This window comes from Chionomys nivalis, chromosome 10 (assembly GCF_950005125.1).
Source record: "Chionomys nivalis chromosome 10, mChiNiv1.1, whole genome shotgun sequence".
In the NCBI taxonomy this organism is placed as follows: domain Eukaryota; kingdom Metazoa; phylum Chordata; class Mammalia; order Rodentia; family Cricetidae; genus Chionomys; species Chionomys nivalis.
The window spans coordinates 46,308,588-46,336,229 of record NC_080095.1 but is presented as its reverse complement, the minus strand read 5'-3'; the positions used below and the strand labels follow the sequence as shown (position 1 = coordinate 46,336,229).

Sequence of the window (27,642 nt, the reverse complement as noted above, 5' to 3'; positions counted from 1 at the left end):
TCTGGTTTATCTTACTCAGGATAGTGTTTTCTATTTCCATCCATTTGCATGCAAAATTCAAGATGTCATTGTTTTTTACCTCTGAGTAGTACTCTAATGTGTAGATGTGCCACACTTTCTTTATCCATTCTTCTATTGAGAGGCATCTAGGTTGTTTCCAGGTTCTGGCTATTACAAATAATGCTGCTATGAACATAGTTGAATAAGTGCTTTTGTAGTATGATTGGATATCTCTTGGGCATATTCCCAAGAGTGGTATTGCTGGATCATGAGGTAGGTTGACTCCCAATTTTCTGAGAAACCGCCACACTGATTTCCAAAGTGGTTGCATAAGTTTGCATTCCCACCAGCAATGGATGAGTGTTCCCCTTACTCCACATCCTCTCCAGCATACGCTATCATTGGTGTTTTTGATTTTAGCCATTCTGACAGGTGTAAGATGGTATCTCAAAGTTGTTTTGATTTGCATTTCCCTGATCGCTAAGGAGGTTGAGTATGACCTTAAGTGTCTTTTGACCATTTGAAATTCTGTTGAGAATTTTCTGTTCAGTTCAGTATTCCATTTTTTAACTGTGTTATTTAGAATGTTAATGTCTAGTTTCTAGCGTTCTTTATATATTTTGGAGATCAGACCTTTGTCTGATGTGGGGTTGATGAAGATCTTCTCCCATTTCTCCCATTCAGTGGGATGCCTTTTTGTCTTAATGACAGTATCCTTTGCTTTACAGAAGCTTCTCAGTTTCAGGATTTCCCATTTACTCATTGTTGCTCTTACTGTCTGTACTACTGGGGTTTTACATAGGAAGTGGTCTCCTATGCCCATGTATATCAGGCTACTTCCCACTTTCTATTCTATCAGGTTCAGTGTGGTCAGATTTATATTGAGGTCTTTAATCCATTTGGACTTGGGTTTTGTGCATGGTGATAGATATGGATCTATTTTCATTCTTCTACAGGTTTACATCCAGTTATGCCAGCACCATTTGTTAAAGATGCTTTCTTTCTTCCATTGTATAAATTTAGCTTCTTTGTCAAAAATCAGGTGTTCATAGGTTTGTGGATTGATATCCAGGTCTTCAATTCGATTCCATTGGTTAACGTCTCTGATTTTATGCCAATACCAAACTGTTTTCATTACTGTAGCTCTGTAATAGGGTTTGATGTCAGGAATGGTAATGCCTCCAGAAGTTCCTTTATTGTATAGGATCGTTTTGGCTATCCTGGGTTTTTTGTTTTTCCATATAAAGTTTATTATTGTTCTCTCAAGGTCTGTGAAGAATTTTGTTGGGATTTTGGTGGGGATTGCATTGAATCTATAGATTGCTTTTGGTAGACTTGCCATTTTTACTGTGTTGATCCTACTAATCCAGGAGCATGGGAGATCCTTCCATGTTTTTTGATATCCTCTTCAATTTCTTTCTTCAAAGATTTAAAGTTTTTGTCAAATAGATCTTTCACTTCTTGGTTAGAGTTACCCCAAGATACTTTATGCCATTTGTGGCTATTGTGAAAGGTGATGCTTCTTTGATTTCCCTCTCTGCTTCTTTATCCTTTGTGTATATGAGGGCAACTGATTTTTTGGAGTTGATCTTGTATCCTGCCACATTACTAAAGGTGTTTATCAGCTGTGGTAGTTCTTTGGTAGAGTTTTTTTGGGTCGCTCATGTACACTATCATATCATCTGCAAATAACGAAAGGACTTCTTACTTTCCATTTCAAATACCCTTGATCTCCTTATGATTGTTGTCTTATTGCTATTGCTAGAACTTCAAGCACTATATTGAAGAGATATGGAGAGAATAGACAGCCTTGTCTTTTCCCTGATTTTAGTGGAATCGCTTTGAGTTTCTCTCCATTTAAGATGAGGTTAGCTGTCCGCTTGCTGTATATTGCTTTTATTTAGACATGATCCTTGTATTCCTAATCTCTCCAAGACCTTTATCATAATGGGGTGTTGAAATTTGTCAAATGCTTTTTCAACATCTAATGAAATGATCATATGATTTTTCAGTTTAAACATGTTTCATGAATGATTCAGATAAGTGAAAAACTGATGATGTCCACTGGGTGGCAGCCATATACTATATCCAAAGACAAATCTGAAGGACCAGCTGGTTAAGGGTGATGAGCACAATTCACTGAATTGGAAGCTGTCTTCTTTACCAGGAATTGGCTGACAGCCTTTGTGCCAAACTGTTTGAAGCTTGATTTTGTTCTTTTTAGCTTGATATTTTTAGTTTTAAAAAAGTCCCATACAAAGTGGTCAACCCTGATAACACACACACACACACACACAGAGAGAGAGAGAGAGAGAGAGAGAGAGAGAGAGAGAGAGAGAGAGAAGAAAAACAGATTCATTATGTAGGTTGTATTTATATATTATGTGTATATATGTATTTGACAGTAATAATCATAGAAAAAGACTATCAACTTGAGGGTAGCCTGGAGTGGCTGAAGGGGGAGCATTTTGTATGGGCTAAGGGGGAAATGTAATTCTGTTTCAATTAAAAATATATTTCTAGAAGCATCATGTTGGGAGGGATGAGAGAATGTGCACTAATACATCTGTCCTTTTCAGAAGAAAATGTTTGCCAACTCTTGCCTTAGACAATATCCCAAGTATTTCAGTATATTATATTCTCCTCTAGTTTGGGCTATGGATAATAGCCTCACGTAAGTGAGGATAACAGATTTACAAACACAACCTTGTACAAGGCTGCAAACTCTGAAGACATAAGACCTGCCACTAAGAAGTTCTGAGATAATCATAATCATATTGATGTTTAGGGCTTGTTTTTTGATGAGGCTGACTAGAATCAAGTAACTAATCAAGCTTGATTGCCATGATTATGTTATAATAAAAGTATTCATTGAAGAACAAAAGTTCAGCAGAAGTACTAATGGTATATACATTTGAGATAAAGTATTGAAAAAAAGGTAATCCAGTATTTTGAAGATATGTTATTTTTGAAGAAAAACAGTAAGAGCTGGGCAGTGGTGGTGCATGCCTTTAGTCCCAGCACTCAGGAGGCAGAGGCAGGTGGATCTCTGAGTTCTGAGTTCAAGGCCAGTATGGGCTAGAGAGTGAGTTCCAGAACAGCCAGGGCCACATAGAGAAAAGCCAAAAAGGAGTAAGGAAACATGTATTGATTAGGTGTCATGATTCTGTTGAGATTTTTTGTTAATGTATATAATAATACTACTTAATGTTTTTTTTTTTGGTTAGGTACAGGTAGTTAATGAAGATGAAAGCATGAATTTACTATTTTTTTTTAAATAGTCATATACCAAGGCTAAATTTTAAAATTTGTGTTTAAGGTGTTAATATGTGAGTTTAGTGATAGGTAATTCAATTTGATGAACTTGTGCTATTACTGTTTTGGAAGATTAGTAATTACAGTTTAAGTAAACCTGTAATTTCATAAATTAAGAAGACAATGTTAGATTTTAATTTTTGACTGCCAGAGCTATGCTTTATTAGAAATACCCATATCTCAATATTGAAGTCATTATGATCTATGTTTTATATAAAATCTTCTTTGTAGAAATAGGAAAACATAAAAACATGAACTTTACCTTAAAAGAGTGTTGTTCTAATGAATATCTAGGAAACCACTACTGAACCAAATTAGTAGAATATTATCAATACTTATCTTTACCAGTTAACTTTAATTGTCAACTTTACACAACCTAGAATCTCTTTGGAAATGGGTGACAATGTGAATGACTGTCTAGTTTGCGTGTATTGGTTTGTCCCAAGAGTACATCTGTGACAGATTGTCTGAAGTTAACTGATATAAGAAGACCCAGTCCACTGTGGGTGACAACATTCCCTAGCAAAGGGGTATTGAACTCTATAAGGGCAGAGAAATTGAGCCAAGCACAAGAAGTGACACATACATCCAATTTCTCTTTGTCTTTGATTGTGGATGTGAGAGTGACTAGTTACTTTAATGTCCTGCCACTGTGACTTTCCTGCTGTGATGTACTGTAACCTGAAACTGTAAGCTAAAATAAACCCCTTTGTCCCTAATTTGCTTTTTGTCAGGGTATTTTATATCAACAGAAATGAAATTAAAATATCATTCATCATACTATCCAAAGTTGGTGTTTTTCTTTCCCATTCTTATTTATTATGCTTTTATACATTAACTTATAATAAATGTAGTCTTATTTTGCCTTTTAAATTGTGTTTGACACTAAATGAACTCAGCAGGCTATATTTACATATTTACGTATTTATATTTATGTAACAATAGCAGTTGAAGAAAAAGAGGCCAGAAATTTGAAAGGCAGCTGAGGAAAGAGGGACATGGAAGGAATTGGAGGAAGGAATGGGAATGTTGGTAAATGATATAATTATATTGTAAGTTAATAAAACGTAAAAAGGAAAATATATTTTGAATAATTTCATACCAAAGCCTGTTTTAACATTGTTTTTGTGACTCATCCACATTGATAGCTCTAATTCTTCATTTAAACTCCCAACAAGTATTTAATTGCATTAGAATTTATATATTTTATTTTTTAAAGACAGGTTTTACTGTATAGCTTAGGTTGGCCTGGTACTTGCTGTATATATAACATCAGATGGCCTCGAATTCCAGTCCTTCCCCTCGCTTCCTTTGGGTGCTAGAATATATATATGCTACTACAGTCTGCCTTCAAAATAATTAATTAGTTAGTTAATTACACTATTGGTAGCCCTAAATTTTTCAGTATTGTAATTAGTTCCTCAAAGAATTATATATATGTGAAAATTTCTCTTGGGTATATATTTATGTTCACAGTTGTTGGTGATCAAAATTTTATTCTCAGTTTTACTAGCTTCTCCAAAATAGTTATATCCTCAACAACATTGCATTGAAGTTTGAATAAGACTTAGTATATTGGAATTAAAGTATTAGCTATGTGATATGTGTCATTTGTATATTTGCTAAGATTTTAATATCTATAAGTATTTTTGAAAAGAAGCTCAAGTTCTTTGTGCTATTTTTTTCATTTTTCTCTAGAGGTAATGTATTCCTAATTATTGGTATTTTTCTCATTTTGTTTATACTTTTATTATAGTATCTCCTATAATTACTTTTTGATATACCTCCTAATAAAAAGCTCATTTGGTTAGATTTATCTTGTAAAGAGCAAATAATAAAAACTGAATGTTTTTGTTATTATCTGGCTTTGCTCTAAAAGATGTCATTTTCTCCTAGAGCAAATTTTAAAATCTGGTATATAGGTGATAGCAGAAGAGTGATGTAGTGAGAAAGTAGACATCAGAGATCTAAAATGTATTTCTGTCAGTTATCACCATAAATACAGTCAAATAAATAACATATAACAAATCTCACAATTTGATTTTACTGTCTTTGAAGAATAATTTTAATCCTTCTTTCTATGTCCTGTTTTTAAATTATTTGAAATAATTTTCTTTGCTTTTCAGTCTAAATGACATATTCATGTTGTAAGAAAATTAAGTAACATTATTTATCTGTGATTTCTTCCTGGATATTAACTGTAATATTTCAGATTCTTTTTTTAAGACATGTCAAGAGAGTTGAATATTGGCAGAGATAAGAAGAAAACATAGTTTGCTTCTAGAGGAAGTATAATTCTGGTGGGACTAAAAGAAATATACTAGAAATGGAAACAAGGAGAAATGCATGAGACTTGATGCATTTTTTTCATGTAAAGTTGTCTAAACAGACTTGAATATTTTCTTAGGTTATGTTTCTTTCTGTATTTCCCTTTGATTCCGTGGAGTCTGAAGAGTTTGTAAATAATGAGTTCAGTATGAAGAAACATGGGTAATTGTGCTACTATGTACATGTTTGATGTAAAGCCATCACTAGACAGAATTGGCTCATGCTGAGTGACCTTAAAGGTGAAAGCTCTAAAGGGACTGCAGAAAGCAGCTCAGTTGGTAGAGTGCACACATAAGTCCCTGCCTTCAGTCCCCAGCACAACAGAAAGTGGACAAGCACCCTCTCGTTCCTGCCCTCTTCCTTCCCTGTTTTCTCTTTGCTTTCTGATTTCCGTGTGTTGAAGAGCTATAGCCCTCATGTTCTCCTTGCCAAAGTTAATTGTAATCTTGGAATCATGAGATGAAGTGAATCTTCCTTTAAGTTGTTTTATCAGATATTTTGCCATAACAATAAAAACAGTAGCTGATACATTAATTCAAATAGGATAAATATCTTCAAATCATTGATGCAACTATCTTTTTTTAAAAAGACAGTATTCAAGAGTGAAATAAAATATGAACATTTAATTTTAAATATATTACCTAATATTTACATTTTCTTCCTATATATCATGTTCTATAAGACTAAGGTTTGCTGGGTGATGGTGTTGCACACTTTTAATTCCAGCACTCAGAAGGAAGAGGTAGGTGGATCTCAGTGAGTTCGAAGCCAACCTAGTCTACAGAGCAAGTTCCAGGACAAGCTGCAAAGCTACACAGAGAAACTCTGTCTCAAAAATCGGAAGGAGGGAGGGAGGGAGGGAGGGAGGGAGGGAGGGAGGGAGGGAGGGAGGGAGGGAAGGAAGGAAGGAAGGAAGGAACTATGGTTTGCCATTGGAGAGATTTTATATAAAAGACTATGTAATATTCATTTTATTTGTGTTTCGAAGATAACATTGTGTCTTTATTAGTGATTAGGCAAATATCTTTTAAAGGATGAGATTACAAGTAGGAATTTCCTAAGGTATTACGGATGACACTGACTGTAGTAAGACATTAGTGATAAAATTATGAAACACTAAGTGGTTCTCAACCTTTCTAATGCTGCAACCCTTTAATACAGTTCCTTATGTTGTAGTGATCTCCAACCAAAAAAAATATTTTCATTGCTACTTCATAACAATTGTAATTTTGCTACTGTTATGAATCATAATGTAAATAGCCTGTTTTCCGGTGATCTTAGGCAACCGCACGACTCAGAGGTTGAGAACTGTTGCACTAAGGAGCTAGAATGGGTCATAGTGTTATACTTATTCCTGAAGTGACGTATGTGTTTGAATCATCTGTGGCTCAGGAAAGAGGAAAGAAAGCATTTATATAATAGTTTTAAATCGTAGTAAAATGAATATAAAATTAAATGGATTACTTTAAAATATTTTTATCTTAGAAATTTTTACCAAATATACCACTTTCTTCTTATACTGTGAAGTTTCAAGTGGTACTAGCTATTGTGTTCAGGGTTAGCTTACTAAGAGACTGTTTGTTCTTAAATGCTACCTTGCATTTAATACAGAATTTCAAAAAAAATATTTGATGATATGAAGAGGTTCAGGTTTAGAATTTGCTTTTGAGTAGAAGGGAGCATCTTTTGGAAAATAAATAATTCTGCTTGCAACCTTAAAAACAAGATAAAATATACGTATCCACATTTTGCAACAAAATTTACTTTAGAGCAGATTTCAGGCCTCAGTTGCAAGCTGTATGAGGTTCATCTGCCTGATCATATTGATTACATTAAACACTTGTTAAGTCACAATGTGTCAGACTATATAAAACAAAACAAAATAATCTGATTATATGCTTGATGTAAGAGACATCTTAAATATAAAGACTAAGGGAGGATAGAAGAAAATTTGCCATGCAAACACTTAAATGAAAGCTAGTAATGCTATACTAATGTTCAACAAAAAAATCTCAACTAAAGACTAGATATGAAAGTTGGATTTTGTAATAATAGTAAGTGTGCCAGGAATTTATTACACACAGTCAAATGTGTATCACATAGTAAGAATGATTTTAAATGTATAAAAATTCTCTAGAAACAGAAGCTAACAAAACAATTTTCTAGTCATATTGGTGGAATTCATGATACATTTGATAGTGGCTCATAGAGTACATAGATGGCCCATAAAAGTGATGGAAGAAAAGCAAGGCAACAGCAAAAATGATGAGTTAACTGACAGTGAAAGGACCTTTTCTTTTTAGATGAGGAATATATTCTTTTAAATTCTATATGGAATGTTAAACAAAATTACCAAGAGGTCTCAGAAGTACCTGTACACTCGACTCTTAACAAAGCTTCCAAAAACATACATTAGAGAAAGTATAGCGTTTTCAGTGAATCTTGCTTGGGAAACTTGACCCGTCTTTCACCTTGTGCAAATGTCTAGCAAGGTGGACTAAAGGTCTTCATATAAGACTCAAAATGCTGGAATCTTTGGAAGAAAACAGGGAAAACACTTTAAAATATTTGAACAGGGAGTGATTTCCTGGATGGGACTTCCAAAGTACATGAAACAAAAGCAAAAATTGGCAGATGGTATAACATCAGGCTAAAAAAAAAACTTCAAGTAAACAATGAAGTGAGTGACAACCTACAGAATATAAGAAAATTTTCCAGAGACATTAGCACAATTAAAATTAATCTAGAAATACTTTTTTATGGATTAACAATACTGGGTCTGAGCCGGCGGTGGTGGCACACACCTTTAATCCCAGCACTCGGGAGGCAGAGGCAGACGGATCTCTGTGAGTTCGAGGACAACCTGGTCTACAAGAGCCAGTTCCAGGACAGGTTTCAAGCTACAGAGAAACCGTGTCTCGAAAAACAAAAATAAAAACAAAACAAAACAAAAATACTGGGCCTAGTTTGATGGCACAGATGGTACTGGCTAGTTTAATGCCAACTTGACAAAAGCTAGAATCATTTGGGAGGAGGGAGGCTAAATGAGAAAATTACCCAACCATTTTGGCCTGTGGGCAAGCCTGTGGTGCATATCGTTGATTAATGATGTATGTGGGAGGGACCAGCTCATTGTGGGCAGTGCCTTGGGAAGTGCTTGCTAAGCAAGCCTTGGGAAGTAGCTTCCTGGTCTCTGCATTAGCTCTTGCTTCAAAATTCCTGCCCTGAATTATCTGTGATGGACTCTGTTGTGGAACTGTAAACTGAAATAAACCCTTTCCTCCCCAGGTTGCTTTTTGTCATGGTGTTTTGTCATAGCAGTAGTACCCTAAAACAATTGGTAAAGTGCTTTCTGCACATGAATGAGAACCTGCATTTGTATCCGCAGGCACCCACTTAAAAAGCAAGCCATGATTACTTGAGCCTATAATTCCAGCTCCTTGGAGGCAGTGCTTGCCCACTAGTCTAATCTAGTTGAACTGCTGAGCTCCAAGTTCAGTAGAGACCCTTTCTCAAAAGGTTGAGTGGAAAGTGTTTAAGGAAGACACATATATTGACCTCTTGCCTCTAAATGTGTGTGTGAGTGTGTGTGTGTATACATGTACATATAAACATGCATATACCACACATATACACACACTCAAAGATGTTAAATGTGTATAAATGTCTGTGATTCACCCAATTTGATATTTTTATATAGTAATTATTTTTAATTATCCAGAAAATATTTCGAATATAAAAGGTACTTAACATTACAATGGCATCTCCCTGGGATAATCAGTTTAACAATGAACCAGTGAGATAGGCCTTTGAGATGCCTCAGTGCACAAAGGCATTTACTACCATGTCTGATGACCTGAGTTTGATTTTTAGAACCTACATAGTGAAAGAAGAAAACCTATTCCGGCAAGTTATTCTTTTGATCTGCTCATATGTGCCATGACATGTGCCCCCCCTCCTTATAAAACTAATAACTATAAAAGATGGACAAATAATATGAATAGGCATATTCTCAGAAGGAGAAAATAGTAATACCAACAAATTCATGGAAAATGCTCAGTACTATGAATCACATAGAAATGCAAATGAGGTATCATCTTACCACAGTTAAAATGGGATGTTTGAAAAAATATAACTATGCATAATGGTGCACACCTGATTTAAATGAACTTCTTTAAAATGTTGTTTATCGGCCAGGTGGTGGTGGCACGCTCCTTTTAGTTCCAGAACTCAGATCTTGAGTTTGAGATCAGCCTGGTTTAATAAAGTTCCAGGATGGCAAGCGTGACACAGAGAAACCCTGTCTTGAAAAACAGCAACAAAACAAACAAATAAGCAAGATGTTGTTTATCTACTTTCTTCATTGCAAAGCTACCCTTTTCTTTTGTGATTAATAAATACCCCTTGGTCATCCCATCCCATCCCTACAACATTTTTACCCTTCATTGTAAATCTTTTACTTTTTTAGTGTGGCATTTGCTATTCTTTCTAAGTCTACTTAGCCTTTTTTTTTTAAATCAATTTTTAGGTATTTTCAGAAGTTTTTATTCTTCTTAAAAGTATTGTTTTCTCTTTCATTCTCTCCTGTTTATATGTCTCATTGTTTGATTTCTATATAGCTTATACTCTTGTTTTTTTCTAATTTTAGACATTTGTCAGCTGACTTTTCTTTAAGTTCAATTCAATTCTTAAGTTAAAATCAGTTCTTAGATTTTGCTCTGTTGAGTTGGATATGAACCTGCCAGCTTCATAATTTCACATTTTATACATATCATTTCTAAAATTATCTAATTCTCTTTGGTAGATTTTATTCTTTGTTGACTATTCCTCTTTAGACTATTGTTAAGGATTTTTCTTTACCTCATGTTAAATAATTTTTTATTGATTTTTATTGAGCTCTACATTTTTCTCTGCTCCCCTTCCTGCTTCTCCCCTCCCCCTTCAACCCTCCCCCAATGTCCCCATGCTTACAGTTTACTCAGGAGATCTTGTCTTTTTCTACTTTCTACTTCCTATGTAGATTACATCTATGTAAGTTTCTCTTAGGGTCCTCGTTGTTGTCTAAGTTCTCTAGGATTGTGGTTTGCAGGCTGATTTTCTTTGCTTTATGTTTAAAAACCACCTATGAGTGAGTAAATGTGATAATTGTCTTTCTATGTCTGGGTTACCTCACTCAAAATAATATTTTCTAGCTCCATCCATTTTCCTGCAAAATTCAAGATGTCATTATTTTTTCTGCTGAGTAGTACTCCATTGTGTAAATGTACCACATTTTCCTTATCCATTCTTGGTTAAGGGGCATCTAGGTTGTTTCCAGGTTCTGGCTATGACAAACAAAGCTGCTATGAACATAGTTGAGCACATGTCCTTGTGGCACGATTGAGCATCCTTGGGATATATACCCAAAAGTAGTATTACTGGGTCTTGAGGAAAGTTGTTTCCTAATTTTCTGAGAAATCGCCACACTAACATCCAAAGGGGCTGTACCAGCTTGCATTCCCACCAGCAATGCAGAAGTGTTCCCTTTTCTCCACAACCTCTCTAGCATAAGTTGTCAGTGTTTTTGATCTTGGCCATTCTTACAGATGTAAGATGGAATCTCAGAATTGTTTTGATTTGTATTTTTCTGATGACTAAGGTTGTTGAACATTTCCTTAAGTGTCTTTCAGCCATTTTAGATTCCTCTGTTGAGAGTTCTCTGTATTCCATTTTTTAAATTGGATTATGTGTTCTTTTGGTGACCAATTTCTTGAGCTCTTTGTATATTTTAGAGATCACACCTCTGTCTGATATGGGGTTAGTGAAGATCTTTTCCCATTCTGTAGGCTGTTATTTTGTCTTGTTGGCTGTGTCCTTTGCTTTACAGAAGCTTTTCAGTTTCTGGAGGTCCCATTTATTAATTGTTTCTCTCAGTGTCTGTGCTGCTGGGGTTATATTTAAGAAGTGGTCTCCTGTGCCAATGCGTTCAAGTGTATTTTCTTTTCTATAAGGTTCAGTGTGACTGGCTTTATGTTGAGGTCTTTGATCCATTTGGACTTGAGTTTTGTGCATGATGATAGATATGGGTCTGTTTTCATTCTTCTACATGTTTACATCCAGTCATGCCAGCACTACTTGTTAAATATGTTTTTTTTTTCCATTTGATATTTTTTGCTTCTTTGTCAAAAATCAGGTGTTAAAGATGTGTGGATTGATATCCAGGTCTTCTATTCGGTTCCATTGGTCCTTCTGTCTGTTCTTAATGCCAATACCAGGCTGTTTTCAGTACTGTAGCTCTGTAGTAGAGTTTGAAGTCAGGTATTGTGATGCCTCCAGAAGTTCTTTTATTGTACAGGATTGTTTTGGCTATCCTGGGTTTTGTGCTTTTCCATATGAAGTTGAGTACCGCTCTTTTGAGGTCTGCGAAGAATTTTGCTGGAATTTTGATAGGCATTGTGTTGAATCTATCATCTTAAATAGTTTTCTTAGGTGTTTAAACTCTGTATCATCTGTAGTGTCTTGTATTCTTTTTTATCTTGATCACTATTTATATTTTGTGTTCCATCTCATACTTGTAAGCTATTGTTTACAAGTAGTGTCCATGGAGTGGAATAGTAAACATGGGCATGAAAGTTCTTTTTCTTTAATTCTAAATTAACAGGAGGTGGGAGCCAGTTATCCTCCAAAACTGTTGTTTTGAACTTCGCTAGTTTCTTGTCTGGCCTGCTGGCCTGCAAATATCAAGAGCCATTGTTGAAGGAGCTGCGGGCTGTGTTCCTGCCACCCAGCTCCCGGCCGCCTGGCTAGCTTATGCCCCAAAATAACAACACATAAACTGTATTCTTTTAGACACTGCCTGGCCCATTAGTTCTAGCCTCTTAATGGCTAATTCTCACATCTTGCCTTAACCCATATTTAGTAATCTGTGTAGCACCAGTCTTACCGGGAAAGATTCAGCATGTCTGACCTGGCAGCTTGCTTCATCGCATCTGCCCTGGAGAGCAGTGGCCTGGCATCTTACCTCACTTCCTCTTCCTCCCAGCATTCTGTTCTGTTTACTCTACCCACCTATGTTCTAACTTATCAGGGCCAAGCAGTTTCTTTATTAATTAACCAATGACCTTCCTCCATCAAGCCATGGTGATTTTTCTTTTTCCAAATAATCACTTTTGATCTTAGTCAATGTAAATGGCAAATGTTCCCAGAAATCCAAACAATCAGCAGACTGAAATTACCTATGAAGCTATTACCATTCTACAAGTTTAGTTTATACTTTTATTTTCATTGATCTCTACTGCTTCAAACAAATGTTATGGCAGGGTTAGCAGTGTTGTTAATCTCTTATTTTCTGTATTGTGGGATCAGGGACTTGCCATTATGTATCAGTAGATTAATCTTCTAGAAGTGAAAACAAAATTTCCACATTTTAGTTGCTTTATAGATCAATTTTATATAAGATTAGTGTATTTTAATTAGCTACTTGTCATTGAAATGTTGGCCTTGTTGTTGACCATTAATATTTTTTCTTCTCAAAAAACATTAATATACCTCGTGGTAGTGGCACACACCTATAATCCCAGCAGCACTCGGAAGGCAGAGGCAGGCGGATCTCTGTGAGTTCAAGGCAAGCCTGGTCTACAGAGCGAGTTCAAGGACTGGCTCCATAGCACACAGGCAAACTTTGGGGAAAAAAAGCAAAAACAAAAACTTAATGCTGCTATGTAGAAAAGAAATATAAAAGATAAATTTCATTTAAAAATTACTTTTGGTCAGTACTAGCTATAATGAAACATAAAAATTAATTTTGTTTTCTTTCTCCTTTTCTTGTTTAGTGAGTGATAGCTGCTTCAGGAATCTTGCAGAAGATCGAAGTGGGATAAATCTGAAAGATCTTGTCCAAGATCCTTCTTTGTGAGTACTTGTTTTTATCACTAAGTATAATTTAAAACTTTATTTTTGCATTAACTTAAAAATAGTTTTTAACAGCTAATTTTAAACTTTCTGAGAATTTGTCACATTTAGTGAAGTCTGATGGAGCAGTTTCTTTTTATAAAAAGGAAAAACATTAGAAGAAGTGGTTGTCATCATGAAAGATTGACTTTCATAGCATTAGTAACTGGTGACAGCAGTGTGGCAGTAGGTATTGGTCAAAGGAATTACTTACTAATTGATTTATTTGGGGGAGATGAGAATAAATTTACTTACATCAATTTTAAGTTTCTTTGAAAATCTTATTTGCAGTAATTATTTATTCTTAAAATTAGAAATATAAAGCATTCATAATAACTGTATTATATATCCGTAAGTGTATACACACACACATAATGTTCCATATCAGAACAGTGCAATCCATAGAATGTTTAGAGTTTTGTAGCTTTCAGTATTTTTTATTTTTTTGTTTATCGAGACATCATCTCAGCTCAGTCTCATTCTGTAGCCTTGGCTGGCTTCCAAGTCATGATTCTCCTGTCTCTGCCTCCCAGTGTTATATATCACAAGCATCTGCCACATGCTCCTCCCTCTTCTTTAAATTGTTTCTTTTGTTTGCTTTTCAGATCATCCCCTTTCTTATAAACATATATTCTGGGATGATATTGCTATTTAATAATTTCCTTAAGTTTTGAAATTTTATATTATTCAAAAATAGGTTCAGAAGGGCAAAACCCAGATAGACTATTTCAAACTATAAATATGTGATAGGTATCTTGTAATTTTCAAGATATATATAATATGTGTCCCACAATTTTACATCCATTTCACTATAACAAATTAGTGAAATGCAATGCACTGGATAAGCTGTTGTTTGAGCCATAGTTAAGGAGGAATGCCATGTTAGAAAAGAAGTATGAGAAAGTCACAAATCTTGTAGGATTACTTTGTCTTTTTACCAACTTGTAAAAACTGACTTGTCAAGATTGAGTTGAGGTGGTATCTAATCTCTTGTTTTTTCTAAGTGATTTTTGCCTATCTCCATCTGTAGGTGTTAAATGCAGAAACAAGTAGAATTAAATACTCGTTTTAGCTGACTAAAGTGTCTGTTTGAATCGCCAATTTGTATGCATACTTAATTTCTAAATATATAACCATTTTAATAGCTCATTTTTTATTTCTAATGAAAATTGAAAGGTTGTATCCTTTGCATATGTATACTATGTCAATTTTGTTGTGTTATAAAACCTTTTTAGTTTTGTATCTCAATGCATTGAAAAGTCTTAATCAAGTTTAGTTTGATATTATATCTGTATACATATAATTTTCAATCATATAAGAAATTATTCTTCATATGATATAATTTAACTTTTTTCTTCTTTGAGTAATACATGTTAAGTTACAAAAAAATTAAACTGTTTCTTCTGGAGAGATGACTGTGATATAGGTATTTAAGGTATAGTCAATTAAATGGTTTTTCGAGACAGAATTTCTCTTTGTAACAGTCCTGGCTGTCCTGGAATTCACTCTGTAGACTAGGCTGGCCTCATAAGCACAGAAATTGGCCTGCTTTTGTGTCCAGAGTACTGGGGTTAAAGGTGTGCATCTCCCCCGTCCAGCCAGTTGCATTCTTTATAGAGCTTAATTCTCTTTACTTTCAAAACAGTTACCACGTTTGTGTTTTGAATTTCTTTTTTGCTACTCAAAAACGTTTGTTTGTTTGTTTCTAGCTTATGAGGTTTTGCCTGCATGTATGTTTGTGCACCGTGTTCGGAGGTCAGAAAAGGGTTTCATATTCCCTGGGACTGAATTCATAAATGGCTGTGAACCACCATGTTGTGCTGGCAATTTGGCCTCAGGTCCTCTGGAAGAGCAGACAGTGCTCTTAACTGCTGAGCCATCTCTTTAGCCCCATGTTTTAGATTTCTTTTTGCTTATTTCTAACTAGCAAATTTATAACTTAGACTCAATTTTAAATGTTAAAAGTTGTTTAAGACTCAAAGACCGCCGGGCAGTGGTGGCACACACTTTAAATCCCAGCACTTGGGAAGCAGAGGCTTGTGGATCTCCGTGAGTTTGAGACCAGCCTTGTCTACAAGAGCTAGTTCCAGGATAGGCTCCAATGCTACAGAGAAACTCTGTCTTGGGGGAAAGAAAAAGATTGAAAAGACCTATAGAAAAGTATTGGTCCTATTCATCCTGCTGTTTGAGTGTTGGGTGTGAAGTATATGGCATGGCTCATTTAATTTCTAAGTATTTTCAAAAACTTACTACTTATGATATAGATATGTATTGTTTAACACTAAGAAATAATTGTTCAATTGATGGGAGATTTATGGCAAATCTATAATGCTAGAAGTATAATTCACAATACAGGCTATCAGACTGTTAGTAGTTTTAATTTAAAGTGGGAAACTTTGCATGTATAAATCATGTTTTTGCTTATCTATTTTATCAGTAGACTCTGGGATAGCTTCTACTTTTTGACCTCTCTGGCTAATGATCTGATGAATGTGAATTTAAAATTTACCTCGATTAGATATATACCTAGGAGTGGAATTGCTGAATTATATTGTATTCTATTTTTAACATTTGAAAACATGAGACTATTTCATGAAAAACTGTCCTATTTTACATTTTTTACTAGAAATATATACTAGTCTCCCCAATATATGCATGTATTCCCACACAGAGACATGGTTAAAAACCAAAAGCAACTTACTTACATCTTTGCTATTATTATGATTGTGTGTTTGATAGTTACTATCCTTCTTGCTATGAGGTAATTATACAACATCCTGAGGAATTTTCCTGATATTTTTACATCAAAGTTCACCAATTCTTCACGTTTTGTCTTCAGTATTGGATTTAAAATGATTCTTCAAGAAATTGTATTTAAAGTGTCTACCATGTTTGACTACTATAACTGTAGTATTCAAAACAGACAGTATAAAGTATAAGACCATCTTAGCCAACTCATAAATTCTCTTTTTCATCACTACCAAGATTAAAATACAAATAAAGTCATAGTGATTTTGTAACTATATAATTTAATAAATTTATTTTTCCTATTTTGTATAATACTCCTTATATTCCTTACATAAAAGATGTATACTTGTATATAGTTCATATACAGATACCGAGTGAATAAAAATCAAAAACAATAGCCTGCTAATAGAAATATATTCAATGTTATAGATCACTAGTGATCACGAAATAACATTCTATTAATGCATATATATTTTGAAATATTATTTCATAAGTGATTAATAATGAAAAGTTTATGTTGAAGAGAAAACATTAGACAAAATAGTTGTATCTACATATATATTTCTGAAACACGAAAAATGGTATTTGCTTAAATGTTCACAAATTTTTTTAGTTTGGGTGGAAAGTTTGTTCTTTTGGTATTTCTGAAACACTGCTTTATTCCTTCAAGTATACTTGTCATCATTTTGTAGCCTCACTGATAAGTAATATTTTGGTCCCTTGGATCATGACATTAAATATGAAGGAAAGACAGGATTGCTGTCTGGAAAGCAATCATTTCTAAATATAGACTGTGCTTATCTGCTGGTATTAAGACAGGTTGCTATGGTGAATTGAATTTCTTAAAAATGCCAGTCAGCAGAGGGTAAACAGTGGCTTCTGAAGTGGTTATTTCCTATAAAGCTAGACATTCTCAAACTGCATTTTCAGAAAGGTTAAAATGTAGTTAACATTTTTAATGGATTATTTATGAAAATTCAGTTTTAGAGCATCTTTGATGACTTTACTATATAAAATAGAAGTTTTTGTTTTCACTCTAGACAAATTTCACTTAGTATTAATATTTATTCTTCTAGCAACAGCATTAAATATTACAGAGTTTTCACTTTGTTACCCATGGGTTTGCTAATTCTAAAAATCTTTTTATAGCTTTCTTGTAACACCTCCAACTGTAAGTTTCTTCAGTTTTACTTACTTTTTTCACTGCTTGATGAATTATATGCTTACTGGTCCATAGTATGTATATTGTAATAATATTGTCTAATATGCCATGGTCTACTGAAGCTATAAACCCCAAAACATAACTGGTCTTTTTAAAAAGATATCTTTTTTACTCCTCTCCATTCTTGAGAGTAAGTAGTTAACTTTTTTTTAGTTATTCTTTTAGAATTCAACCCCAAAGCATTATGTGATGCTTAAATTCTTTAGTAACTAGGTTTAGCAGACATGCCTCCTGTGATCAAGAAACATACTATCAAAGATGCATAGTATCTTGAGTTTTGAGCATAAATCATATAAATAGGTGAAACAATTAGCAAATAGGGATGTGAAACAACAAAGTGGTTTGGTAAGCTCCTCCTCAACAATCTCTTCACACACAGGGCAAGTAATACCATTTACGCATTTAACAACGTTCACAGGAACTAAGGACATCAGGTGAGAAATTGTCCTGCTTGCATTAGATATAACAATCCAAAGAGACTGAAGAAGGCATGAAGGACAGATTTGCTCATGGCACTTCTTCCTTAACAAGAAACAGTCCAACAAGGAAAGAGAAATCTTCTACATGGGGGAGGGAGAGGAAATTAAGTACAGGTATTAGGCTTGCAACACAATTCAAGGCCTTCTCACACTGAAACCTGCTATTTAGCAAAGGCCCATGAGTTCTACTATTGTCAGGCAAAATACTTGAGGACTAAGCTACTTGATCTGTGTGTGAACTGATAGCTGATTGTAGTCCTTACTCCCTCCTCCAAACTTCAGAGATAGAATGTAGAGCAAGACTTCAGTTACCCTTGATCGGGGCACAAAAGCAAGTATAGGGCTTTGTCTTAGGCCCTGAGAAAGAGTAGGATTTCTGTCTGCATTATTTATACCCTAGAGTAGATTTGGATCACACTTGCTCTCTTAAGCATTTATAGGCCTATGTCTTTGAAACTGGGGTGCAACTCAGCTGAGCATAAGCCTAGGTGACCAAAATCAACTGCCTTTACCAACCCTACCATGCTACCTGAACTGCCAATCTTAGCCAGCATAGTGAGATGCAAAGGCCCCTTTCCTGGTAGTATGATTGAGGCTCAAGCAAAAGACATTGCTCTGGAACTTAGTGCTGGGATGATGAAATTATATTGGGTACATTGCCAAGCCTGCTTCCAGTAATAGCCTCTGGAATAGCTCCTGTGCTGTGGGAACATGACTTGTAAATAACCACACATGTGTGTATTCACATACATAATATAATAAAATTTTTGGAAAAATTATTGGAGTACTTTATCTGTACATAATTTCAGGAAGACATTGGCAGTAATTTCTGTAATAATAATAATCAAAATATTCTACAGTTAATTGATATTATTTCCTTATTGCTAACATTACTGGATATTTATGTGGGAGTACATATATGAATTTGATGCAATTCGATGAATTCCTTATTTCATTTATAGCTAGCTACACAGTTGGTGAAAAAGCAACAGATTGTTGATACTGTCTTCGCTATTCATGATGCTCAAGATAGCCAAGAAAATAGTTCTGAAAGTATTTTCACAGCTGAATGTGTTTTATCTTGTATTTATGTTGGTAAAAACCTAATTTAGTAGATGGGTATTTTTTTGAATAATTCAGTCAAAATAATCTCTTTTTAAAAAATGAATAATAAGTATATTAGAAATATACTATCCTGAAAACATCAACATCAGTCTCTGGCATCCACATGCATGCATCCAACCTACCTGCAGCATACACTTATATACACTGCAAACATGCATACACATGTTCCCAAAAATATAGAACAGATTTACAGTTTTACATAAAAGTCCCCCCAAACCTGAGTAAATTATGGAATGCTAAAATGTAATATATTTTTAATTGAATATTTTTCCAGCAGTGTATTTTGATCATTTTTTTTTCCTGCTCCAAGTCCTCAAAATTCCTCCCTACCCCTATTTACCCAACTTTATGTTATTTTTCTCTGTCTTTTAAAAGAGAGAGAAACAAACAAAATCCTAAGAAAATGTACTAGTGTGTAACCCACAAGAGCACAATGAAAACCAAATAAGCAAAAGACCAATAAGACAAAAAAAAATGTCTTAACAAAGCAATGTGATAGGAAACATTCACGAAAGTACCCTTGTGTTGATCAAATATTCCTGGGCATGAGGCCTGTCCTGCAATGTGGTTGGTATTTCCACTATTGGAATGATACACTATTGGAGAAAACTGATTTTTCCTTTGCTGGTGGATATCAATTGCTTCTTGATTAGGGATCCGTTCCCATGTCTATACCCCCATCTTAGTACAAGCACTCCACCTGACTTGAATCTGTTTATGTCTTGGGCATGTGCTGCAGTCTCTGTGAGTTTTAGTGTGTGTCGGTCCTGTTGGGTCAGGGAGACTATTTCTTTGGAGTCTGGCTTTTATAGTCTTCCCACTTTCTCTTCTGAGCACTCATGGGAAGACTTTCATGGACCCATTTAGGACTGAGTGTTCCATAATCTCTCATTCTCTGACACTGTCCACTTGTAAGTTTTTGTGTCAGTTTTCATCCACTGCAAGGAGCTTCTCTGATGGTGGCTGAGCAAGGAACTGATCTATGGGTATATGGTATGTCATCAGGGATTATTTTATTGTTATATTCCTTTATTAGAATAATAGTATTAGGTTTTCTCCTGGACCTATAAACTGTCTAGTCTCAGGGTCTGTGAGTATGTGTTTCTGCAGTGTCAGCTTTCAGTTTCTCCAGTTCATGGACTGGGTCCTAAATCCAATAAAAAAGTGGTTAGTTACTCCCATAATTTTTATGCTACTAATCTCCAGCATGTATTTCACTCAGGTCATTGTTGTAGGCAACAGGGTTTGTAGCTGGGAGATAATGAGGATTACTTTTCTCCTCCAGTAGTGTGCAGAGTATCTTCTAGTACCATGAGCTCTAGTAAACAGGCACCAGCTCAACTTCTCTGTGTTTGGTAACATCTATAATTGTTGTCTTTTGAAGTAGGGACTTACCAGCAGGTTATGAAAAATAGTCTGTGGTGTTTGGAGTTTCTATGAGACCCCTTTTTCCAATGACTCAATAAAATGTAGCCCATTCCTGGTACTGGGGGTTTTATTTGGCGACATAAGCCTTTTTGGAACAGTGTCTCTTGTATTACTTGGTGACTTCATTTAGATTCCTTTTCATGTATGTATTTTAGGAAGTTTTGGCAGTAGTTAAGTTTCCTAATGGTTTCTCAAATGATCTTTAGTATTAGTTGTCCCTCTCCATCTTCCCTCCTTCACCATTCTCTCTTGTCCCCTCCCTTTTTGGTCCTCCTATTCTAGTTGTCTGCCCATAACAATATATTTTGTTTTCCAGTCCTTGTGAAATAAGTACCTTATTAGGTACTTAGCCTCGGCAGATATACAGATTGTAGCATGCCTATTATAGGCTTGAAAGCTAATATCCACATATTAGAAAAAACATATGGTATTTGGTTTTGAGAGAGAGTTCTGTGTTACCTTACTCAAAATAATTTTTTTCTAGCTCTATCCATTTACCTCCAAATTTCATATTTTAACAGATAATTAATATTCTATTAAATAGAATAATAAAAATGTGTAAAATATACCACATTTTCATTATCCATTCTCATCAGTTGATTGATATTATTCAATGTATTCAGTATCTGGCTATTATGAATAAAGCAGCAACAAACACGGTTGAGCAAGTGTCTTTGTAGTAGAATAAAGCATTCTTTGGGCATATACCCAAGAGTGGTATAACTGAATCTTGCGGTGGATTGTTTCCCGTCTTCCTGAAGAGCCACCACACGACTGTACAAGTTTACACTCTTAGCCATGAGTGTTTCCCTTACCTCACATTCATGCCAACATGAACTCTCATGAGTTGTTTTATTGATCTTAGCCATTTTGACAGGATTAAGATGAAATCTCAAAGTAATTTTAATTTGTATTTCCCTGATGGCTAAGAATGTTAACCATTTCTTTAAGTATCTCTCAACCATTTGAACTTTCCTCTGTTAAGAGTTTTGTTTAGAGTTGGGTGGTGGTGGTGTACGCCTTTATCCTAGCATTTGGGAGGCAGAGGCAGGCAGATCTCAGTGACTTTGAGGCCAAACTGGTCTACAAAGTGAGTTCCAGGACAGCCAGGATGGTTACACAGATAAACCCTTTCTCAAAAAGAGAGATGAGAGGGAGGGAGAAGGGGGGGGGGGGTTCTGTTTAGATCTGCAACCCATTTTTAATTAGATTATTTGTTTTCTTGATATCTAGCTTTTTGAGTTCTTTTATATATTTTGGATATTAAACCTCTATCAGATGTATAAAATGGATCTAAAAACAAAAATGTTAATTAGTAAAATGAACAGTTTTTTTCATTTAAAATAGTCTATTCTTATGTTGATCATGAAGAAATCCTTCTTTTTTCATTGATGACAGAAATTATCCTTTTGTCCAGGTTATCTAAGATATGTACTTTGCCTCACCAATTAATCACTGGGCAGGTATCTCATTTACTGCATCAGCTACCGCCATAGCACAGTGCTTAAGATCCTGTGCTACTTTGCTGAATTATGTATCCAAAGTACAAGATTAGATGTTTTTAATATCTCACAATATGCTTGTAGATCCCACAAATAAACTATTAAGTACATTAATTTTAAATGTGAAAGTCTATAGTTTAAGAAAATGAAAAAAGCCATAAGATAAAGTTAAAAATTACAAAAAAAATCAGTATTGATTCCATGAAATTGTCAAAAAATGATAATTTTACCATAATGCTTAGTTGCATGGAAAAAGTATTAAATTATAGAGTTTGTTACTATCCCGTGGGAGTCCCTGCAAAGAAAGAAAATGAAAGGGAAAAGAAAAAAAGAAAAAGTGAGCAAAAATTAAAGATATGTATTTATTCTAAAGTATCTGATTCATCTTTGCAATAGTAAATACTCTTAAATTATTTGTGTATCTTCATGCAAACTTTGTTATTAATATGTATGCTTTTCTAGCATTATATGTCTACTAAATAAAATGGGGTAGAGTGATATGTCAATAGACAAACAAGTTAATGTGTCAGCGTTTATTTTGAAGAAATGAAAGTCTATAAAACATTAATGAAGAAAACAGTTTAAATTACCATAAATATTTTAAGAAATTAATTTTAGAGCCGTATGTTCTGTGTTACTAAATACTTTTAAACTAAACTGTATAAATAGTGCTTATTCATACGTATTAGGTAAAGCACTCTTCCATTCATTGTAGCCTCCTTAAGAGAAATATTTACTGATTTAATTTTGAGCACCCTGCATATTTTCTTTTTCCTTTTTTTTTTTTTTTTTTTTTTTTTTTTTTTCGAGACAGGGTTTCTTCGTAGCTTTTTGGTTCCTGTCCTGGAACTATATTTATTTATTATGTATACAATGTTCTGTCTGTATGCCTGCACCCCAGAAGAGGGCACCAAACCTCATTGCAGATGGTTGTGAGCCACCATGTGGTTGCTGGGAATTGAACTCAGGACCTTTGGAAGAGCAGGCAATGCTCTTAACCGCTGAGCCATCTCTCCAGTCCCCCATATTTTCTTATATATATTGGGTGTTCAGTAGCAATATGGTGAGTAAATGTTTTGCATTAAGACAGCTGGTATTTTTGATAGAATTAATATTTTTCTTCCCCATGTTTAAGAGCTATTTTCAGGTAATAAGAGAACTAATATTTATATAAATACAATAAAATATATGATTTTATAAGTGCCAAGTTTTACTGATTTATTGTTTTGTTTTGTTTTTTTATTTGTTTTTCGAGACAGGGTTTCTCTGTGGCTTTGGAGCCTGTCCTGGAACTAACTCTTGTAGACCAGGCTGGTCTCGAACTCACAGAGATCCACCTGCCTCTGCTCCCAAGTGCTAGGATTAAAGGTGTGCACCACCACCGCCTGGCGTTTTACTGATTTAAAATATTTTTTTTTGTTTGTTTGTTTTGTTTAGTCTATTTATCATGTTATTGATTGTTATTCATTTGCTTATTTACTCTGCTGTTTGGTATTTGACAACTTGATACAAACCTAGTCATATCTGAGAAGAGAAAAAATTTTGAATTATTACTAAAGTTATTTGTTTTACATCCCGACTGCAGTTTCCCCCCCTCCTCTCCTCTCATTTCCTTCCCCTGAGCCCCCCAATCTGCTCCTCCCCCAATTATATTCAGAAAAGGACAGGCCTTCCACGGTTATCAACAAAACATGATATGTCAAGCTGAAATAAGACTGAGCACCTCTCCTTGTATTAAGGCAGGAAGAGGGAATTTTAATTGAGGAAATGCCAACTGACTTTTAGGTATGTCTGCTGGGTATTTTCTTGGTTAATAATTGTTGTGGGGAGACCCAAATCTTTGGAATTGGTCGATCTGGATGATATAAGAAAGCAGACTAAGCAAGCCAGGAGGATCAAGCCTACCTTGAGTTTCTGCCTGACTCTCCTCAGTGATGGAGGGTGATCTCAGAGTTGTAAGATGAAGTAAACCTTTTCTTCCTTAAGTTGTTTTGGAAATGGTGTTTCATCATGGCAATAGAATCCTGAATCTAAGACATTTACTAAAGATCTTGAGCGCTTTAGTAATCAAATAATAACACAATTCCTCAGCTCTTATAGCCTAAGTACTAAGGGGAAAAGCACATATTTAACAAGTAATAGTGCTAATTTCTATATAATTATAGACTTAAGATAATTATATTAAAATTAACTTTCATTAATATTGAAAGCAATTGATTCTCATTAGAGAACTATGTCTCAATAGACATATTTAAAACATTTATATATCAAAAATAGTATAGAAACATCATTGTAAGCAATGAGTATGCTTTTTAACAATATGTAAAAGTGTATATTAAATTATTTTCACATACACAGTTTTAGTTTTCAGTTTTTATTGTCTAATAGCAGTAATTTTTCAATCTTAGTCATTTTCTAATTCTCTTTTTCCATAGCTTATTCGATTCAAAAAAATGAAATCATAATATTCTCAAAAATTCAAACCTACAAAATATTTTTAATTTTTTTGTTCCTTTTCCTTTACTATCTTCATAACTACTCAATTTCAAACATTACCAAGTCATATCAGTTGCATCTCCAAAATTATATTGAGCTTATCTACATTATGTCATCTGCTACCACCTTGGTTCAAATGACCATTGCCTCTATCATAAACTATTAAAACTTCTAAATGTTTCTTTGTACTCTTATCATCTGCTAATCTATTCTCCGTAGATTATTAACAGAAAATCAAATCATGACATTTCTTTCTTGAAATCATTTAGTGACTTTCTAATCTGTTAAAGATAGACTAGTTAGACCATGGTTTGTGACCTTCTCTGCCATCTTATTATCATTTTTCTTTCATATTATTTACAGAGACTACATTGTCTTTCTTTTTGTATTGAATAACAAACCAACCCCTATTCTATCTTTTTATTGTTATTTATTCATCCACTTTTGTCTCCCTTTCCCTGGAGTGTTTTTCTCTCAGCCTTTCATATAACTGAGTTCATGGATCTCTGTCTACCTATTCCAATTCCAGTAGGTCTTCTGTGATTAAGCTTTGTGTATAATGACCTTTCTTTATAACTGTGCTGTTGGCTTTAATTATAGTATTATTCATTGTCTTTTAATTTTCAGTCTTCCTAAGTTTTTTTAAAAGTTAATTTAATATTAGTTTTAGATAATAAAACACTTGATGCTTACATACTATTAAATTTATGTTTGACATGAAACCTCAGCTTCACAGAGATGTGGTGTCATAATATAGTGCAATCCAATGTCAAAACTGAATTAACTTGAACCAGAACTTTGTCCGACAGATGTGATGATTACCCTCATAAACTCCACCATGTTGCCCATAGTAATAATTTATGGCTGTGGTAGGTTGGATACACTGTGTGAGAAATATGTCTCTTAAAGAAAACTGCTAAAATTAGCTTTATAATTAGTTTCACTCTATTTTGCTCCATTTCATTTCATTCACGAATAACATTGAGAAAATAGGTTGAAAACTATTACTATTCTTTATTTATTAAAAATTTCCACCTCCTCCCTTTCTCCTATTTCCCTCCTACTTTCCCCCTCCCACTCCCTCCCTCCCCCTCCCCTTTTCTCTCCAGTCCTGAGAGCAGTCAGGGTTTCCTGCCCTGTGGGAAGTCCAAGGTCCTTCCCCTTCCATCCAGGTCTAGGAAGGTGAGCATCCAAACAGACTAGGCTCCCTCAAGGCTAGTCCATGTAGTAGAATCAAAACTCAGTGCCACTGTCCTTAGCTTCTCAGTCAGCCCTCATTGTCAGCCACATTCAGAGAGTTCAGTTTGATCACATGCTCCATCAGTCCCAGTCCAGCTGGCCTTGGTGAGCTCCCATTATATCCATGCCACCGTCTCAGTGGGTGGACACACCCCTCGCGGTCCTGACTTCCTTGCTCATGTTCTCTCTCCTTCTGCTCCTCATCTGGACCTTGGGAGCTCAGTCTAGTGCTCCAAGTGGGTCTCTGTCTCTATCTCCATCCATCGCCGACTGAAGGTTCTGTGGTGATATGCAAGATATTCATCAGTGTGACTGTAGAATAAGGCCAGTTCAGGCACCCTCTCCTCTGCTGCCCACAGAACTAGTTGGGGAAATCCCCTTGGACACCTGGGAACCCCTCTAGAGCCAAGACTCTAGCCAACCCTAAAATGGCTCTCTTGGTTAGGATAACTTCTTCCCTGCTCCCATATCCACTCTTCCTTTATCTCAATTATCCCATTCCCCCAAGCGCTCCCCTATCCTCCCCTTCTCCTTTCTCTCTCCCCATCTTCCCTTCCCCCCAATCCACCCCTAGCCCCCTGCTCCCAACTTTTGCCCGAAGATCTTGTCAACTTCCAATATCCAGGAGCATGCTGACAAGTATAAGATAGTATCTCAAAGTTGTTTTGATTTGCATTTCCCTGATCGCTAAGGAGGTTGAGCATGACCTTAAGTGTCTTTTGGCCATTTTAACTTCTTCTGTTGAGAATTCTCTGTTCAGTTCAGTACCCCATTTTTTAATTGGGTTAATTAGAGTTTTAATGTCTAGTTTCTTGAGTTCTTTATATATTTTGGAGATCAGACCTTTGTCTGTTGCGGGGTTGGTGAAGATCTTCTCCCATTCAGTAGGATGCCTTTTTGTTTTAGTGACAGTGTCCTTTGCTTTACAGAAGCTTCTCAGTTTCAGGAGGTCCCATTTATTCAAGTTTGCTCCTATTGTCTGTGCTACTGAGGTCCTTGGGCAGCAGAGGAGAGGGTGCCTGAACTGTCCTTGCCCCACTATCACACTGATGATTATCTCAAATATCACTATAGAGACAGAGAGCCTCATCAGAGCAATGGATTGAGCTCCCAAGGTCCAGTTGAAGAGCAGAAGGAGGGAGAAGATGAGCAAGGAAGTCAGGACCATGAGGGGTTGGTCCACCCACTGAGGCAGTGTGTGACTTGGCCCATTTCCTGGTGATTCTAGATTCTGTCAAATGTCAACAGCATTTATCAAAGACATCTTCTGCAGGATTGGCTGTTATTTCCCTACAGTGGAGTTAGAACTCTTTGGCTGTTCATATACTTCTAAGTGACTACTGATGTTCTACAAAAACATTTTAAATGGTAAAATTTCGCTAAAACATAAGGCTGATTATTATAAGACAATAACAAATTATGAGTCAGTAGTGGTGATGGGAATATAGTCGTTAGCTTTTTAAAATTCATCCTTTAATATTATCCCAAAAGTAACCCAAAATTCAAATTAGAAAGTAAAGCACTGTTAATTTAAATATATCTTTTTCTGTAATGTGTTAAACTAAAACAGACTTGTTCCTAAAATAGTTACATAAGAAAGTTTGTTGTCACAGAAGACTCTTTCCCTATAAAGTAAGTCTAGTATAAAAGATATAGTCTTTATTTAAAACGTTAAGCTACAAATATTTATCCTTCTGAGCCATCTGCTCAGCTAAGTAACCATAAAAATTCTAGGCTGAAATCTGAAAAATGAAAATCTTGAAAATTTTAACAAAGCTGACTCTTCTTTTTTAAACAGCATGTGTCTTCCTTTGAGCAAAATTAGAATGAT

The 27,642-nt window shown here is 35.0% G+C and overlaps 1 protein-coding gene across 15 annotated transcripts in view; it reads left to right on the top strand.

The window, feature by feature from the left end:
* The window catches only part of Gphn (gephyrin), a 334,228-nt gene that overhangs the window by 53,569 nt on the left and 253,017 nt on the right, over window positions 1-27,642 (top strand). For all 15 annotated transcript variants that reach the window (XM_057782362.1, XM_057782360.1, XM_057782359.1 and 12 more), the window contains exon 2: window positions 13,455-13,533. In XM_057782362.1, the coding sequence (XP_057638345.1) occupies window positions 13,455-13,533 (79 nt within the window). The remainder of the gene's footprint in view (window positions 1-13,454; window positions 13,534-27,642) is intronic.